General features: G+C 43.0%; 1 protein-coding gene across 3 annotated transcripts in view; it reads right to left on the reverse strand.

The window, feature by feature from the left end:
• The window catches only part of LOC130534511 (neurobeachin-like), a 116,553-nt gene that overhangs the window by 11,243 nt on the left and 85,198 nt on the right, over positions 1 to 20,112 (reverse strand). For all 3 annotated transcript variants that reach the window (XM_057048673.1, XM_057048672.1, XM_057048674.1), the window contains 8 exons: positions 15,926 to 16,043; positions 15,737 to 15,839; positions 15,214 to 15,329; positions 12,440 to 12,552; positions 8,028 to 8,168; positions 6,958 to 7,077; positions 3,513 to 3,665; positions 1,055 to 1,222 (listed from right to left, as the gene is read on the reverse strand). In XM_057048673.1, the coding sequence (XP_056904653.1) occupies positions 1,055 to 1,222; positions 3,513 to 3,665; positions 6,958 to 7,077; positions 8,028 to 8,168; positions 12,440 to 12,552; positions 15,214 to 15,329; positions 15,737 to 15,839; positions 15,926 to 16,043 (1,032 nt within the window). The remainder of the gene's footprint in view (positions 1 to 1,054; positions 1,223 to 3,512; positions 3,666 to 6,957; positions 7,078 to 8,027; positions 8,169 to 12,439; positions 12,553 to 15,213; positions 15,330 to 15,736; positions 15,840 to 15,925; positions 16,044 to 20,112) is intronic.

Here is a 20,112-nt window from a genome sequence, read left to right on the forward strand (position 1 = left end):
TTCTTTCAGGAAATCACCACAGCTACTGCCACAAAACTGCCACATGCAGATTTATAGCCAAATTGAAATACTTGAAATTATATGCGTGTGAGCCGTTACAATAATACAATTTCCAGAATATGGCGGCGTTTCTCTACACAAGGTTATATTTGTGACAGAAAGAGTGTAACATGAAATTAGTAACAACTGAAGGGATGAAGGCTTGTCTTAATTAGCGCTCATCATATCAACATTACATCGGTTGCAATTAGCGGGCCAATTCCTGTTTCCTCCAAAAATAAATAAATAAAAACAATCATATGTCACAATACCATCATCTGGGTACAATTAGAGTGTCTGAGAAACGGACTTCTTAACGTTCAACGATACTGTCCTGTCTCAGGGCAACAATCAGGTGGATGACAGCTAAAAGCCTTCAGCCTGATGGAAATTGAAAAAAAAAAGAGCCAATGTCAAAACCTTTTCAAAAAGTGATGAAAACTGAACACAATATGTTTTAGTAATTAGATCAGCCAAATCTTCTGCAGGTGATTTGCATAGTGGTCACTTGATAAATAAAGGCGCCCCTGGAAGTGACAGTATATAAATGACTTGTTTTGCAGACAGCAGATGGTGGATATCACAGGAGGAGACAAGCTCGCACTGGAAAGTACCACAATGCACGCCAGCTGCTGCAGTCTCTGGTCCCCTTTCCCCTCTTTGCAATTAGGCTATAAAGGAGTTATGCATCTCTCTAATAGATATGCAGCTAATTAGTCAAGAAAAAGATATCTCACTTCATCACCTATATACTGTTTGACCTTTGACAGCTGAAAGGGAGTGAAGGTGGAGGAAAAACGCTGTTCAGGCAAGTAAAAGTAAACCAAATGATCCCAAAATAACAACAGTGAACCCTCCAACTCTGATCAAATCTGAGTTTCATTGGCATGATGTGAATGTTCCCAGAGCTGCAGCACATGTCGGGACAAATACAGACAGGAAGTTGTTGCCTCACCTTCAAGAAAATAAAATCGCAATTGGCTTTTGTCTCCATGGTGATGCGTGTGTGCCGTACCTCTCTGAGCAAAGGGTCTGTGATGCTGTCCAGCCTGGTGGCGCCCTCGTAAGTCAGGTAGTGGAAGACGTTGAGGGCACGCGCCGCTTCAGGGCCTCGCTGCTTGTAGCCAAAAATAAGGTCAATCCACTGATGCAGCTGACTCGACACAAACTCGCTTTCCAGGGCCTGTCAGAGGATTGCAGGGCAAGTGGAGGTGAGAGGGACACCAGCAGCATGTGGACCAGACGGCAAAAAAATAAAATTAAAAGTAGCATTTCACTTTAAAAAGAGCCTTCACTGCACCAAGTGTCATAAACCCAATTAAGAAATGTTCCTAAAACAGCTGGGATATTCTGATCATAAATCATATACAGCTTAAAAAGCAAAAACATGACTGAGTAATCACTAACACCGGCAAAATGCAGTCGCGGCTGTGCCTGCAGGGACCAGACAAGCCTTTTTTGCTTATGTTAAAATTAATCTAAGTATATCATCAAATCCAGGACAGGGTATTGATTAACAGTTAAAATGTATTCTGGTTCTGAAAATGAGCTACTTAAAGTGTTAATTTAATATCAGAATGTAATACTCCTCAGTCATCTTATGCATGCAATCCCAGCCACAGCCTGTTTGTTTGGGTTTGAACATGATTTCTCGTGGAATGTTACTGAGTATTTTTGGATCAACTAATTCTTCCCATAGAAGCCACAGAGCAGGTCTCAATATATTGCTGCAAGACAGAGTGAAATATAATTCCCATACACCCCGCTATAAGGCTTTGCTGGAGGAATTTACACTCCTCCCCTCACATCAGGAACAACAGCCATTACCAACAAAGCCTGCTCGAGCACACAGAGGCAGAGTTTGCCACAGGGCATATCACTACAATTGAAAGTGGCACATGCAAAGATGGGAAGTGGGAGGGAGGAAGGGATGGAGAAGAAGGATAGGGAGGGAAAAAAGAGACAGAGGGGGAGGCAGGGGGCGAGATTCACTGACAGCAATGAAATAATAAAGGAAGCAAGAGAGTGGGCAAGTGAGGGAGCCAAACAAAAGGATGGAAAACTGCAGGCAGAAGACTGTGATTTTCTGGGACAGACACTGGTCTGTGGATGTAACAATGTGAGGCAACATCACGTGTGCTTCCTTCAACAGTGTGAATATTTCCACTGTAATCCTTTTGTCATCCTCTCCCCTTGTTTTCCAGTTGCAGACATGCCCAAAACAACTCCCTGACTCCCCATATTCCGCCTGTACACCAGCCTGATGGAGCTCGGCCGGGCGGCGTGTATTGCGTGCACGCTAAAAGGTCGCTGCCATGAGACCAGCCCAGCTCTGTCATTCCAGCTGAAAAGGTCAAGTGTTGCTTTCCATCGCCAAAAAACACTGCGACGGCAAAACCTTATGATGCACAGGTACACGGAGGTCCTGGAATTTTCAACAGAAATAGGGAAGTTTTTCTGGATTTTAAAGAGCCGAACTTCAAAAGTAAACTCAAAACAAAGTTGCACACCACTACACACACCCTACGTGCACAACAAAAGGCTTGTATGTAAAGTGTTTGCACAAATCTATTGTGAAGCATGTCACAGTTTAATTGTAAATCTGGATTATGTGGAACTTTAATTACAACAATAAAAGTAACACAGACTACTTGATTTCCCCTTGTGGGCATTTTTAAAGGGCAGTAGTAGTAACAAATCTGGGAAACATCAGTACCTTGTGGACGGTATACTGACACTGATATATTGGCTTTCTGTGTTTTGAAGATTCTATTGTGTTGGGAAAAATGTGTTCAAAATGCATCTGCATTCATGTAAGTAGAGGCAATTGCCATCCATCATGTAAATTTTTGTGTGATTTTTCTTTTTTTTTGTCATGGTGGGGAGGAGAGCTGTGGTTGTACAGTAAATGATTCCAGATTTAAGGCGGAACGGAGTTTATATGACGGCAGGAGACCGTGCCGATCGTGATTTCAGTCTCTGTGTTGCTCCTAAAACATGCTGGGAATCATGGACCACATGTTGATAGGCTGTCTGTATTAAACACACGTACACACACACACGCTCACACACACGAGCAGCCAAAATCATGAGGCCCAGTAGAAACGGTAAAAACATGGAGGGAATCGTGTACTCCGTCCTTTGGTGACATCACCGGGGTCAGAGGGGTACGGTGCCAGAACTGAAGGGTGAACTTTATTAGATGCTTCATGAAAATGACAAGCAGACAGAGACACGTGAAAAGGTTACAAAGAAGAGAAGGGAAGATATACTGCTGTGGAACAAAAAGGTTAAATGTAAATGATTTCTTTTTAAAACTTATCTTCCAGTGACAATCCGAACACACTGGATCTTCATGATGATGGTAAAATCATCACTTATTCACTCCTGAACACCGCCTGGCTCTTCTGTTCTCTGGAGCTAATTTAATGGAACTTGACATAGAATAAATAGACATGAGCCGTGAAATTTACCATCCTGTTGATCCTGACCAGGTCTTCGGGTTTCTTGGCCCAGGCGGGCAGTTCCACGTCACAAACCTTGGCCCCGTCTTCCCTCATCCCCAGATGGTAGCCATTGCTGTTGACAAACATCTCTGGGAGGTAGAAGAACTCGGGTATCAGTTCCTGCATTTTAAAAAGAAGAGGCGGGACGTTAACTCGAGCTCACACTCTGATCACGTCCAGCTGTGCCGCCTTTGCCGCGCAATCGACAGTAACTCGGCAGTAGCGTGTGAGAAGGGCTCTGAACCGCAATGAGGTGAAGGGAGATTTCAAGGCAAAAGGTAAGATAAACAAACCAAACAGCAGGCCAAGAGAAGGCAGTGAGAGGTGTTGCTGCAGTTATTCCAGGCAGAGGTGTGAGGTATGTTAAATGAAAGTGGAGCTGAGCTGAGCTTTTCTCTCTGGTCGCTAGATGCTTGTGATGAGGTCAGGACCCTGCAGAGGAGGGTAAACCAGCTTGGTACACAACACCCCTGAGGCCCAGTGTGATGTCTCACGTCAGGAAGGCAAATATGGAAACATGTTTCAGACTGGAACAGTTCAAGAACATACTTCAAATTTCTTCATATTTTCAATCCCTTTAGTCCACATGTTTTTCTTCTAATCTCCCGCTCTATTAACGTGTGCAAAATTGCTAAATTATCATCATTTACACACCATATTTGTCTAGATTGCTACTTGCTTTATAATCAGGCAGTGAACACATTTCATATTCAACTAACTTATTCTGTATTAGTCTTTAGAATATATTCACTGAGATATCCTGATTTTAAAAAAAAACACATTCAGAAGTTATCTTAGAGTAGCTCATCGGGTTTCTGAATAGCGGCACATCGCAGCACCTCTGCCACTAACTGAATTTGTCAAATAGAGACTCAGCAGTGGCCCCGATACAGGTGATCATGATGTACCTGGCAGGTGTGAGGTATGTTAACTTTGGGCCAGACTATTCCGTCCATCAAATGTGGTAAATTTATGGAACAGCCATATGGAACAGTTAGGGTTAGGTTAGGAAAATGAGTGGTAGGTATCCTAACTGTTAGAGGATACCTACCACTCATTTCAAACATCTGCATCTTTTGAGATTATACATTTTATTTCTGATTTTTATATAGTCTGATGGACAGGTGAAGTGGCCAGTGATAAATGAGCTAATGCCTAAGATTTTTTGCAATGCAAAATCTTCAGTGGACATTTTCTATCAACTGTCCTCAAGACTACAGAACTACAGCGAGGCCGAGCTTGTGAAACTTTTGTTTAATCAGGCACATGCACATGAGGAATGCAGATACTGCACCGTCCTCATGAGAACACAAATACACACTCACACACACGCACACACACCAATTAAAAATGTTTTCTGTCTTTCCAGCTGATCTTATCAAGGAGGCTGTAAGATGGTGTTTTAACTCTTTGTGTCAGATGCATTTCATGAAGGGTGTGCTTGTCGGATTCAGTGGTACTATTCAGCTTTATTTTTCCTATGGGAAACATAACGTGCACAGTCTTTATGCCACCATAAATCTGTTGGTTTTTCCAGAGAGTGACTTAGCAGGACACGGTACAGGCCATAACACCGCAGGTCTGCACTTGGTCACATTTCACCCTCTGCACACGACAGGGAGCGAGTAAACCCACCATTCCTCTCCTTTTCCCACACAACTACACTTTCCTTCCACTTTATCGTCTGAAAACTTCCTGCCGTAATTCACCACCAAGCTGTTAAAACTGCCAGCTCTGTTTTCAAGCCATCCTCCCATGGCAGCCATTAATTCTGCAACAGCATCGTAATGGGCTAACAAGTCAATCACACAAGCCTCCATTGCTTTACACTGTGTCACCTTAATGACACGTTCGTCAAAATCTGCCACCGATGGAGTGCCACTGGATTCCTACAGACAGCATGGGGTGTGTGTGTGTGTGTGTGTGTGCGCACCCAGTGCTTCCAACAACAATAAATGTTTCTCTCTGCTCATGTAGCTTAGCCATCATAACACAACTGTGTGCCCAGGAATAAATGAGAAGTATACACAATAATGATGAGGGGTGGTCGAGGTGGCGAGGGGCCTGCTCGGAACAGCCTTGTTTCCATTTGACTTGCTCTTTTAGGAGGTCATCCCCATCAGGGGTTCAGGCTCCCTCACTCCTGTCGTCATTACTGCAAGAGGAGGCCGGGGTTAATGAAGGAAAGACCCCAGTTAAAAAAAGAGAAAAGGAAAAAGCTGCCTTTTAATCAGAGGTCTGATGGCCTGCTCAGTGTACTGGGCCACAGGGCACATGGTTTCTCTATTATGTTGCCTGCTATGCCTTCATTTCTTGTACTCGCATGTTTTCAAGTTTTATGTAAACTTGAATGCACAATAAAAACGATATTTTGTTAGCAGAAAAGTGTCAAAGCCTCTTTGTATTTTTACCATGGCTATTTTTTCACGTGCTTTAATGATATACGGCTTCATCCTGTAATTCTTTGAAGAGACGTTTACTTATGTTGTACTCTGAATAATTCAAATTGTTGCATAATACAAACTATTACTTCTTAAATGTTACAAAATTCCAGCAGCGTTGTCCAGCAGCGTTCATGTGGCTCTCCTAATAGATCAGTAACCATCTTATGTGTGTAAAATCAAATATGTGCAGACATACAAGTATTCTAAAGTAGCTTGTATTTGTTAACAGCTCTTAGCTTTCTGCCTGCATCTCAATGCCATTGTTAGCTGCTTCCCCCCAGATCCTGGTGAGTAAAAGCCCTGTCCGTACATAAAAACTACATTTTAAATAGCTTTTGTCATTAATGCTTTATTAATTGCCTGAGGCAACATTGCCTGATGCAGAGTGTGCTAGAAATATGACACTTTGAGGTCAGTGCGTACTCCTGCCGTGTGGTGGGCGGCGGGCAAAATGGAGGCAAATCGGGAGGGTTCTGCAGTTTTTGGTAACTGCTCGGTGAATTTGCAGACTGAGGGAGGGCTTTGTCTCTCTCTCAGATGCAGCCTTTGTTCCGACTCATGCGTGCTTGCGTGTGCACAAGATACAAGACCGTTCTACCTCTGCTTTTTCTCTGCACGAGACAGATTAAAATATGCTTTTGTAAGTGCTCGGGATACGTGTGCACGGGAGCTTTGAGTCATTCTTGATAAGGCATTTATAATTAATGTTATATTTATATTTTAGTACACTTGCAGAGGATGACAGTCAGGAGGTTTGTTATGATCTACATGACAGTTTATTCCAATAATATATTAAAATTCTGCTTCAAGATTTGTGGCTTTTAACATCATTTCTTTTACTAATTGACCTACACATTAATGAGGTAAATAAGAAAGATTTCACTTCTATAAAAGGTATCATTTTTCAGATATAAACACAAAATAACCCTGTATCCATGGAAACCTGAAGACATTAATTGCATTTGTACCTTGACATCAGAAGTGTCTCTTTGACAGTTTCTCCAGGAACGGCTAATGCTGGAAAAGGAACGATCTGGATGGTCAAATTTGTGGTTATTGGCACAAAGGAAGAAAGTGGTGTAAGGTTCCTGCAGAGAAAACAAATGAAACAGACCCTCATGGTTACAGAAAAAAATGCTTTGAAATAACTGGAATGCTGTGGAACATACATGTGAATAATCCCGTTGATAAATCCATATAATGACTTATTATTAGAATAATAGCATTATACGTAACAATGTAATAAAGTAAGATATTCCTCTGGAGATCAGTTATTCATTTGTTCTCTCTAAGCCTGGGGGAGAATTAATTAGTGTTCTTCCTGGAGTACAGTAAAGCACAATGATAATTGGCTCAAATTTGGTATTCTCAGTCTGAGATGGAGCCCATCGCCAGTTGGGGCGGATGGATCACTCACCAGAGGAAGAAAGGGATTTTGGAAACAAACCCGGGGAGGCCAATCTAACTGCTGTCAACGGAGGGCCCTTAGTTCATCAGCCCCTCTCTACTAATGTTGGGGGAGGAGAAGTACAGTATCGGCTCCTCATAAAGCTCTTTAAAATTAATAAGGTTGCTTTGGAATCAACCATACAGCTACTGAGAGAAGCAGATTACAGATGTATGTTTTGTGAGATTTGCAGAGCATTGTGTGATTTTTTTTTGCAGAGCAAATGGGGACAGTGCTCAGTAACCTTGATGGACATTTCTCCGGCACTCACTGGGCTGCCTCAAACACATAAACCCGTCACAGCAGCCTCTGTAAATCATTACCCAGCCACTCTTTATTTAGTTCACATATGCCGGTTTACTGGCCTGTGAAATGTGTTTTCGGTCGAACTTGGGCCCAATCAAATTGAGATGTGGAGCGGCTTCCTGAGAGCTCAGAGTAACAACATCATCACGTCTGACAAGTGACAATCAGCTGGTGCAGATGCAAAAATGAGAAGCTGCGTTCAAATTCAGCCGCTTGACTAATCCAGGGATTCCTAGCGGAGTGCACGTATCTAGCCAGGGTGCTAGAGGGAGTGATTTTACTCACTATCCTGACCAGCCAATGCAACGTGGAGGCAGCGGTGGAGTAGTGGCAGCTGTAATGATAGGGTGGCGTCTGCTCATTTTCCCAGTTCTCGTAGCGTTCGGCATAGAACGCTGCCCGCTTTGGATTCAGAGCCCCAACAGGCTGCAAAAAACAAACAAAAAAAAGCAGATGAGTACTTTACCTTTAAGTTTGTTGAATTTCACAGAAGGAAATTCACTCGTCTTCGTTCTGATTAATGCCCTGATCGGCTTAATCAAATGTCTTCCTGAAATAAGACCCATGAGAAAATGGAGGCTTTTAAATCTTTAGACTTGCCCCAGATTCTCTGTTTCTGACTCGTCACAAAGTCCAACCCAACCCACTTTAGCACGGATGCTTTATGTCAGAGATGCAGTGGAAGCGTTGTAGCTATTTTAAAACAATATAGAAATTGCATTCTTTGCTATGAAGCCGTATTACGGCCTTTTGTTCTTTAGCCTAAACGGCTAAATACTTAATCACCCTCAGAACTTTCTTTGGGGGGGGGAAAACGTTTCTAATCTTAATATAGTTTGGCTGTTTTATATAATCTCCTGCTCAGTGAGGCACCACTGTGAGTCACAGGAATCCCCCTTACATTGTTTCTCATGCATGATCTAATGCATGAACTGTTTCATCCATAAAGTTTGGCTGCTCACAGAAATAGCAGATCTTATGACCAACCCTTCCATCTAAATTAAATTTTGATGATCCAAATCCATGTTTTGCAAAAAATAATGAGGGGAAAAACCTAAATATTCCTTAAGATTTGTAAGATGGATTCACCGAACTTCACAGCATGCACATAGAATTTTCTGTAATATACATAATACATTTTTTACACACGTTATTATTTTGGTGGATACACTGTTGTATGGCGAAGTAGACGGGAGCAACATGTGGATCAGTCGGGGATTTTCCAGGACACAGACACAGGCTGCGGCCCGTGTTGTCGTCACATAGCTCCTGATGTGCTGTTCCAAACAACTGCAAGTATCTTCAGTGCTTCAGCTTTACTGTATTCATTTGATCCTCAGAATGAAACAGGATTGTTTTAGGGTTCTCAAAAGTGCTTGACTTTGTTGGGCTAAAAAAAAAAAAGTAGCCACACAAACACTCCTAATTAACAGAGAGAACTTTGTAGTAGTTGCACATTAGCTACACATGGTGAGGCAGGGGGAGAGTTCAGGGCAGACAAGGAGCTTTACTCTGGGATTTGTCTGTCAGAACTCATTAATTCTCCTGAACGCTAAAAGTTCCTGTTGCGCTGTCTGAAATTTACTGAGGTATGGAGGCGAGGGTAAGCAGGATGGTGCACTGATGGGGGGGGGGGGTGAGCATCTCCTGCTAAATGTTGTGGCTAATCCTCCTGGATTAACCCTGGCTGACCCGGTTTACACCCAACACACTCACACAAACATTCACTCAGCGCTGCTACTTCTGGTTGCATTCATAGACCTGCTGCTGCTGGCGAGCTACTGGTACATAAAATAACCATCAGTAGAGGTGAATCACCATTGAAACATGTCTGAAACTGAAAAGTGTTGGATAGAAGCAGGAAACCATCGTGCCTCATTCTCACATGCCAAAACACTGAAAACACTTTTTAAACTAGCGTGATAAACAACTCAGAGTTTCCCCGGTTGGTTGAATAACCAGTCACATTACTTCAGTCATTCCGCTTGTAAAGATGCTGCCATATTTATTTCAAATGATCAAGGAAAAGAAATTAACCATTCCTTTGGATCATAAGCTTCATGACTGAACCAAAGCCTGTGTAATATTTGAAATTCTCATGGAGAACATACTCGCATGGAGTTTTAGCTTTTGTTGGTTCCATTTTCACATGCTATAGTCAACAAAATGGCCCTTGTTACACTGACGCTCAGCTGTTACATTGCTTTCTCTGCATTTTCATCATCCTCCCAACAGAAGTGCCTCAGAGGCAGATCAGTAGTCAATATTCATTGACTGAGCTTCACCAAATAAGTTACAAAGGGGGAAGGGAAAATGGTGATATGATTAATGGCACCACGTATGAGATACCTCAATTTAAAGGAATGTGATATGTTACACTAAATGGACTACAGACAATGTGTATTATTTTTCTTATTATTATTATTACTCCATCACACATGTCCTGAAGATGTTTTTTAATGTTCCTCAAATGTGTAAAAAATCAGGTTGTAAAACTGAACATGGCCCAGGAACCGAGGTATCTTCTTTGGGACGGATGAGGGCGGCTCTTTTTTTACAGTAATTACATAAAGTGATATAGTGGTAGTAAAGCATCGTCATTCTCATCACATGATTCAATTATCTGTCCACGGCATTCTTTAACATTATGAGGTGGATTCATTTCCGCCTATCCGTCATCCATTTGTCAACCCATCAAGAAATAATCATTAGAATCTAATGAATCATTTGGGTGCGTGAATATACCTGACATCAAAATATGCAGAACGAAGGCCCTGGGGGAGAGCAGCGCTCTGCTCAATAGCACTGTTCACAGCTGACTGGATGCCCAACCAGCAGGTAATTGTAGGTGTGCACAGCAGGTTTGTGGGGATGTTATTTGGCAGTGGAACACGGTTTAAACACTGCTGTCAATCATGTGGCAGTCAGCTGTCGCTGAGCGCGCCTGATCTCTTCAAACTGTGGGAAAGAAAGTCTCCCAATGTGTTTGTGAAATGCAGTATTGGCTATAATTAAGCTGCCATTTGAATAGATATATATATATATATACACACACACACACACACACACACACACATATATATATATTCACCTGAAGGAAATATATGACATTTTATGCTCTTCATTTTCCCATTTTGCTGCTTTCTACAGTGACAGGATGTGGACTGGTTCCTTTTAGATCATTCACAATTACTGAAGTGGTACTAAAACTTCTTTCACGTGTGCGCATAATAGTGCATATCTAGATACTAAATATCACAATAATTGATTATTGTAAATAAATATTTAAACACAATCTAACCCGTGGATCATTCCAACCAGCTCACACCCATGCATACACACACTTCTTTATGCAATGAAAGAGTCTCTAGAGATGGTGGTGCTGCCTGTGATCCATTATTGAACAAAAGCACGGCCACGCAGGGAGGAGTGTGGCCCCACTGTCCCTCCCTGCTATGCTAGCTGTGAACTTTTGGAGGTAAGAGCCCCGGGGTTCCAAGGACAACTGTCAGGAGACATGGGCTGTGAACTCATGCTAATGAAGGCAGCTCAACCCTGTAAACAGCATGAGAAGATGTCACTGGAATACATTACAATACATAACTGTCTCCCCAGGGCAGGAGGAGTGTACATGGTTCAGCCCTGCCACCATAACCAGATGCAGACGCACGCACACACACGCACACACAGTGGCTCCCCCAGTCCACCTGGATATCATCACACGCTATAGTCTTCAACAGGAGACAATTGCTGACATTACTGAGGAAGAAAACACGCAACAGATGTGTTTTACTAAAATATTCTGAAATGGGACGGCCAAATTCCCCCTCTCACTCAGTCACAGCAGCGCTGCTTATTTAGTTAGTTTTGGTCATGAGGCTGAAAAATTAGACAAAATGTTTTAAACTGGTGGGCAGGGGTTTATAGAATTCTGACGCTTTAAGGGAAAACTAGAGGGAACGTGGGAGCGATAACGTGAGAACTCATTGAGGAATGCGGCTGTTTTCAGGTCAGTGAATTGCAGTGAGAGAGAGAGAGACAGACAGACAGACAGACATGGGCTGAATGAGGATGGTGAAAAAGGAAAACAGACCAGTTTGGAGTAGAGATCTGGCAAAAATAAGGCTGAACTTTCAGGGCTGCCAGACTATTGTCAGCTCACTCAGCTGCACTGGGTCAAGTGTTATTTCACCTGTAAAACTTGGAAAAACGGCCTCTTTTGAATCTCGTCATCCACTCACAGTCAGGCAGAATCATATATTTAATGAATTCAACCATTTGCTTTAACAAGCAGGCTTGAACATTTGTGAGGGCATGGAAATATGAATATAAATATATATAAAATCTGATCAGGATTGCACTTCACTCATGGAAAAACATTGTGTTCCTGAAACTTTTACATCTATATGCACCCACTATTTTATGAAGACAAACAAATCCTCATCCCTCTTGTTTTGTGGTCAAGGGACTTAACATACAATTACATAAATTGCATAAAGATCAAAAAGTCAGAAAGAGTTTTTGAGTTCTGGATTTTCCATTTTTGCCTTAATGTCATGAGTTTAGAATCTCCACATGACTTCTTAGCGATCAAACATGATATTGTTTCACAGGAAGGAAATCCCCTGCCATCAGGGCTAGCTGCCACATCAGCTCCTCCCACCGCCATCCTGTGCATGGCGATTAGACCTCGGTACCTTGGAGAGATCTCTGAAGTTTCCCGGCAAGGTCAGATCCAGCTCTTCCGAGTCATAGTTGGTGAGGACCCAGGGAAAGACGGGGTACTGGTTCAGATCGTTGTAGGTCCTCCCTAGACACACAGCAGACAGAAATGTGTGAGTGGAAGACTTCGAAGGAAGCGGAGGGGTTGAACATGGGGCAGAGTACACTCGAGACTTCAGTTACTTTAGGGGATCAGCGTGTAACATTCCAACAAGCCTCCGATCTCAGAGCCCCTCAATCACACACTTCCTGTCTCGCTCGTCTGAGAGCAACGATACGCTAACGGCAAGCCGCGTCTGCTTTGGGGGAATGTTTTCTCTCCCGTGTCTGTTCCTGTTACACGTGCATCATCAATGGACTGTGGTGGTTACTCGCGGCCCGAACGCAGTGCGTACACATCTCTAAGTTGTATACAGTGGATGTAATGAAGGGGAAATGAATTTCATAGGCCAGGACTCCTGAAATGTCACTGCAGGCCTGCTAGCCTGATTGGCCAGATGGTAATTTCCTCTGTGCTCTGACAGAAAGGATATGGTTTTCAGATGGAAAAACGTGTCAAATGAAATCCAAACACAAGGGAAACACAAGGATCTTTTGAAGATGACACTGCTACAGCTGTAATTTCAGGTGGTGACCACTTGTAATGTGGGATTGGGGTAGGCCTGCGTGGATGATTTTTGTCGTTAAATTTATTGCTGAGGATAAATCAAGAATAACATGTAGGCTCAAATATTTTTTGATTGCTGAAATAATTTGCAGCAGGAGGCATTGTTTGTTCTGCTCCGATTACATTCCTGCGACATGCATTCTTAATATAATGAAAGTTAACACATTTGCCCTCCAACTAAAAAAACCTGCTTTTATTCCATTCCAATGTTAAGGATCAAAAGAAAAATAGAACCTACTACATAATGTAAAAAAGAAATCTTTTAATCTGGAGATGAATGGATTCTTCAAAGTTACACAATACTGCAGAATTATATAGTGTAGCGGCAGAGATACATATTAGTTTGGATTTAAAAGGCTACGGTTTAATGAACAAAACAGGACTAATTTACACCAACATAGGGGGGAAAAAAGCTGTCAAAAATGTGAAGTTTCACAAAGGTTCCGCTCTTCAAAAGCAGGAAGAATGTGGTCAGGCCATTCTTCACATTCTCATGTTGGACCGAAGCGCTTCAAAAATGAAGCCAATGGATCACCATCACCCTCTGATGTGTGACATCACCTGATACGCCACGCTGCGAGTTGGCTGCCCATCACATCTGTTGGGGATTTGCAGGTATTTGTGTTAATAAATAATGCCTTTTTGTAAGAAGCACTGCAGGCATACAGTTGAATATGGGATTTATGTGCATGCTGGGTGAAATATTTGAATATCTTCATCACGCGTTTGATCGTGAAATAGGCTGAATGACCGACGGCTTTACTAAAGAGCTCAGCTTACATAATTCGATACCGTGGCTGCTCTCTGTAACTGATTGCAGCTGCAAATAACGCCGCCAGGTGATTATAGCAGCATCTGAATTAGAGCTCGGTATATTCGAAAAAACACTCGGGGGAACACGTCGGCCAACTTTGTCCTTTGGCTAAACCAGAAGATTTTCTTTGGTAGGAAACCTTTATACTATCCAAGGTCAAGGGGTCAATGTGTGGCAGTAGGAGGAAGCAAACTAGATTTGGACTTGGGTTACATCAATTCTCTCTGAGAATTCACATAGCAGTGGTGTGTCTATCTTGTCTAATCCAGATAACGGAGTGATAATGTGTGACTGATTAGTCAGCCAGAAGGATGTTGCGGCACATTTAGTCTGTGGGAAGCCAGAAAGCGTAATTATACAGGTTAACGCCGCAGAATGAAGAGGAAGCAGAGGATGAGGGCTGTGGAAGAGTCGATGATGCTTGCGTGCTTGAACTCACTGCGTCTGAGGCCTGATCTCAACTGGCAGGATGTTAATAACTGTGGAATAGTGTTTAATTAGAAGACTGTTTCCTGTTCGCACCTCTTCCCTGCACCTAATCCCCCCCCCTCGCCGCCTGCCTGCCTCCCTACTCCTCTGACACTGCTGTCAGCCCAGGTCATTACCATGGAGTTTTAATGAATTTTGGGCATGTTTTTCAGCCTGCCTTACATCTAATTAGCTGACAATAATGTATCGAACTGAGGCGCGGGCTTAATATAAATATGCATGAATATTCTGTGGGAGCGAGAGGATGACACTTTTCAGAACAGAGTGGTGCGCTATCGCTCTCGCCTTCGCCTGTTAGTTGCAGTTCAGATCAGAGAGTCGACAACAGAACCTCTCAACTCTGCAGACACGTGCGCACACTCACAAAAAAAGCCAGGCACTAATTATCTTGCAGAATATGCGTTGGGGCTCTTTGTTTCAAACACCATACACCATACAGGGAAGTTGAGCACCGCTTATGGTTACTGGGGATTCTTAAGCAAGTTTGACATACCTGAGGCCATTTATAACACGTTTCCACAAGTGCTGGCGCATATAGTTTATTGATTCTGACAGCTAAATATAATGTCACAAGATTCTAATGGTGCAGATATTCATACAGATAATAGATTAAAACTCAACACTTTCACTAGTTCTATGTTTTGGTGGATGAGGAAAAAAACAAATCAGAACCTATCTACGTAACTGACGGCTGCGGTAAAGAGAATATGTTATTTACCAATCTTGGCCAACTTCAGAAAAAAATAAATAAAACAAAGTTTGCATTTAGGAATATTTACCTGCAATGGTGTTGAGAAACATGAGGTACTCGAAGTTAGAGATCTCCCTCCTCTGCCAACGCTGGGTCATGTTAGAAGATTTGAAAAGCTGCCGAGGCGTTGCCAGGGAAATGCGCCTGTGACAATTGTTAAAAAGAGGCCTATTAATGCTTAAAACACCAGATAATAAGAAAAGGAGAAAAGCAACTCAACAACAAAAACTGGAGGGAAACAGTGCTTACAGGGTGCTTGTTTTCTAACAGTTTACGTGATGCTTTTAGCACTTTAACAGTCTAAAGGGAATCTGTGTTTTCCTCGGAGGTCAGCGGCCTGGTTGCAGCCCTGCTCTATATAGTCTTCTCAGAGAATTAGGTCGGTTCAGTTGGGGTCAGCGCACATTCACTTCAGTGACCGTAGCAGTGAGATTTGAGTGTGCTGCAGGCCGCGCTGCACAGAGCCCCGACGCAGCAGAGTTAACAATCGCCACAGAGGAGTTACAATACGACACATATTTATCAATGTCACTGGATCAACTGTGCCCCACCTGGCTTGTGGAAGTCCGTAGCTGGTGCCCACTCCCACTCGAGGAAGACTGTTGACCACTTTCTTAACTGTGGCCTGGTCAGGAAAGTTGAACATGACCGAGGCTGTAAAAAAGTCAAATAATCAACTATAACAGAGAAGCGCAGACTCAATATTTCTCGTCAGTGCTTTAATGGACGCTTCCTCTTACTTCTGTTGGCCATAAAGACCTCCATGGCCGTGTTCTGCAGGAGGTAGCGTCTAGAGAAAATTGCCCGAATCTCACTGAACATCCACTTCCCATGTAAACCCTCGGTGTATGCCAAGACCTACAACAGATAGGGTGGGGATGGGGGGTAGAATTGGTTGTAATACCTTTATAGGCTGTTATATCAGGTTATTAGTCACAAAAATACACATTAAATATGTCAGGCTAAGCATAGCAAGTTAGCTCAGTCTTAGGACACCAGTACCAGGCCAATCCAAACTTTTACATGTATGAAAGACTTTAAAATTAGTTTTTCTACAGAGTTCCCCTGTGTCATTGGTTCATTAGATTAAGATGTATGTAAAATAAGAAAAAGAAAATATCCCTCGGGCTAATAACACATAAATAATCAATAAAAAGCATCATGTTGTGCAGGGCAGGCTGCATACAAAGGATCAGTGTAAGTAGCACCAGTGGGGCTGCAGACCCACACGTACAAAACAAAGATACTTGTTCTGACAGGTGAGAATAGTCCCCATAACACTCCCCACCCCCCATCGCTTTCACTTCCCCTCTCACTTCTCTTTGACTTAACAATTTTGTCCAAGAGTACGAGCCCACGAGCAACCTCATCAACTCCCCAGGTTATAATCACACATACATTAAGTGTGAGAGAATAAAGATATTACAAGACAACAAAGGGGTGAGGCCCTACAGTGCATTAATGTGAGGTGGAGAAGGTGCAGAGGGAGGGTAGCTGGAGTGAGATGTTCAGCTGGGTTAGGTTTGATGCTAATGCTCATTTAAAATAGTGACAGGCTGGAAGAGTGCAGCGCAACCCGTGCTGCTTTAATTTCTCCCTGGAATAGCTCATGCCCGACCTCTGTGCCACAACCGGAATCTCTAGAGTTCAATTAAAATTGGATTAGGTGGAGATGCTGGGTGTGCAGCGCGGCATCTCTGGTGCTCTCCTCCCGGTAATGCCCCTGCCTGACATCTCTGCAACCCCCAACTCAAACAGTTGTCATAGAGACAGCACAGCCCAGAGCTGACTGGGGTGGGAGTTGGGAGGTAGAGTGGGAGGGAAGGATATGGAGCTGTGGGCACAGTGTTGAAGGCCAGCAGCAGCTCAGTAGGATGCTGGATAGCATTTACCCCTCTTCTGCTCTGTAGCCAGATGTGCCAGTTGTTCCAGTAGTCTTGAGTGTGATACTATGAGGCCCAGTTACACCATCACACAACTAGGAAGCAGACATTATTTTGAAATTACTTATTTTTTACTTATTTTACAGTTGATACCAGGTTGTTTTTTTGTATTAAATCTGTGGCTTAAATTATTTGTAACATTTATAAAATACAGAAAAGAAACTACCACAAAAAGAGTCTACAGTAGGGATATTTCACATTTTCTGGAGCCTTTTAGTGCATTTTAGCACTGGTGGTTTATTGTAACCAGCCAGTGTATATAGCATTTGTTGCTATGACAAAGTACAGGCCAAGGGGCTAGCTGTCAGCAAAAGACAGGCTAAAGAGGGAAAAAAAGGGCCAATTTCAAACAGCCCAGATCAAAAAATTTGTCACAACAACAAAGCTTTGGTCTAAACCAACACACAGCGGCCCCGGCAGACTTGAGGATTTGACAAAGCCCAGCCCTCATTTTTGGAGGCCCAGCTGTAAAAAATGCCATTTAATGAACCTGTCTGCTGAAGCTGTCCCCTGCCTGTCAGAGGTGTCAGCCAGTGACAAGCGCTTGGGACCGCCGCCTCCAGTCACAGACAGGCCTGCCAGCTGGAGACTTCGGCCCCAATCTAATCACGCCACCAGGACGGGACCGGCACTCTGCTCTTGGTCTGTCACGCTCGGGGCTGAGGGAGCTAGGAGGGGATGGGTGGAGGGGGGTCTCTGTGCGACCAACAAGCACAGCCTTTTGTTTCCACGCAGGTCCCTCTCCATGCAGGCTCATTAGGAGCCACAAGCGCATGCGTCGAATCAGCCAGCTGCAGGGAGAGCTCTCCCCAACGCATAATAGCCATAATGAAATTTAACATCTCTGTCCTCCCTTCGTTTTATTCCTCTTCCGTTCATGGCTGACTTGACAGAGGGCAGGCTACATCTTCTCTGTAGAACATCACAGTTGGAAAACAGGAAAATGATTGTGGCAGAAGAGATAAGGACAGGCACAGGTGACACGAGTGTTTAGGCAGAAACTCACATATAATAACGTGCTCACGCTCAAATGGAGCACATACTTGAAAGAAAAAAGAAGCCAGTTTATGTGCGAAAATAGATATTAATGATGTCTGACTTCTCAATAAATTTAACCCCACATTGGTGGAGACACTATGACAGATGATATTAATAAATCTAATGAAGCATTTTCTGGAACCTGATGCTATTTTCTCCCATAAGGTGCAATAAAACCCCCCTGCTCTGAATTTTTACCAAAACAGAAAAATAATGCAATTCGGTGTGACCTCCAAGCCGGCATGACTGATATATTTATATGAAAGTGTGGAACCCTCTTGACAACCTGGTATCACAGCACCTTCAGTGCATTCTTCAAAGATTTGTCTAATAGGCTTCCGCCATAAAGCCCCACAACTGCAGGGTCCCAGGCGGCCAGAAAACGGTGCGGTGGAAGAATAAGGGGAGGATATGAGGGGCAGTTTCATTTTGAGTGATATGACTACTCCCCCAGGAGCAAGTGGGATGGATTTCACACACGGCAATTTGGAGGATCAGCACACACTGCATATACTGTATTCAATGGCTGACCCCAGGCAATATTGGCCAAGTCGGTGAAGAGGGCGAGCAGAAGACGGCAAATAAAAAGGAATAAAGCGCCGTTAGAATGAGTGAGAGGATCGCCATAACAACACTGGGGTAAAGTAGGTCAGCGTATATAGATACAGATACATACCGGTAGCTATTGTTTTCTCAGCTCACGTATTATCTAAAGTATCTCAAAAACAAGGAGAAAGGGAGAAAAACATATCATATAAACATAAAATGAATAACTAAAATCAAAGTTAATGTATTCCATGTTGCTGTAGAAGAGAAGCAGCGACTGTGATATTAACTTTTATCGTACAAACTTTTCGCTGCCTGTTTATATTCACATAAAATTTTAATCCAGTTCACACTCTGCCAAGATTTACAGTATATGCTCAAGCATCAAACATGGCTCTCATCTGATCTGCTCTTAATGTGACAACTGTTACGGGCTATGAAAAATAAGATAGAAGGGTGGGAAAGAAAAAAGGAGGAGTGGAAGCAAGCTTCAGCATTCCACTCGGTTCCTCCGGTACCCGTATCTCACCCTTAATAAAGTAGCAGCCTCCTAATGCAGGTATTGGGGAGAACAAGATACAGATTTGCATAATCAGTGTCACTATACATTTGGGTGGGAGCTGGAGTGTGGCAAGATGACACAGCTTGGGTGCTCTGGTGAGACCAGTGGGATAAAGGAGATGAATATGCATTAAATATCCTGGCAGTTCACTGCCCCAGATGTCCAGCCAAGTTTGTCAATAACGTTTATGTCATGGATGGTATTTCACGCACATTAGCCGCCCTGTGGTGCCGTCTTCAACGCTGGCGCGGTAGGACAGGTGGGAGGAGCCACTTTCCTCAGATGCCCCTTTCCTTAAAGAGTCAGGGCTTTATTCTGCCTATGTTCAAATCTAAAGCCTTGGAAAATGTGACGATAAAGTAGCAACAGGAAAGATTTAGGTTTCTTTTTTTTTAAGCTGAGCTAATATGAACTATTGCCTAAAACATCTGCAAGTACTTTTTAGTGATTTGCCCTCTTTTCTGTGGTGTAATAAAAATAAAACAGGTAAAGGTGTCTAACTCCAATGAATAGCTAGCTGAGGTGCACACAGGCCCATTATCAGGCCCACATTTGTTTCTGTTTTCCCTTCAGTTAAGGACAAATCTAAGTACTCATTGGAAACGATTTTATTGAGGATAAAAAATGCGCGTGCGCGCGCACACACACACACACACACACACGCACACACACACACAGAGTTTGTTTGTCTATTGCATGAAGAGCAACAATGTTCCAAATGATATCCAAACACAGAAACTTTTAGGCCACCACAGGTACGATTGCTCTACAAATGCTGGAAAATTGGCGATAATTCTTCCAGCATTTCCACCTCAGAAAGACCATAACGATTTGACAG

This window comes from Takifugu flavidus, chromosome 12, assembly GCF_003711565.1.
Source record: "Takifugu flavidus isolate HTHZ2018 chromosome 12, ASM371156v2, whole genome shotgun sequence".
Lineage (NCBI taxonomy): Eukaryota > Metazoa > Chordata > Actinopteri > Tetraodontiformes > Tetraodontidae > Takifugu > Takifugu flavidus.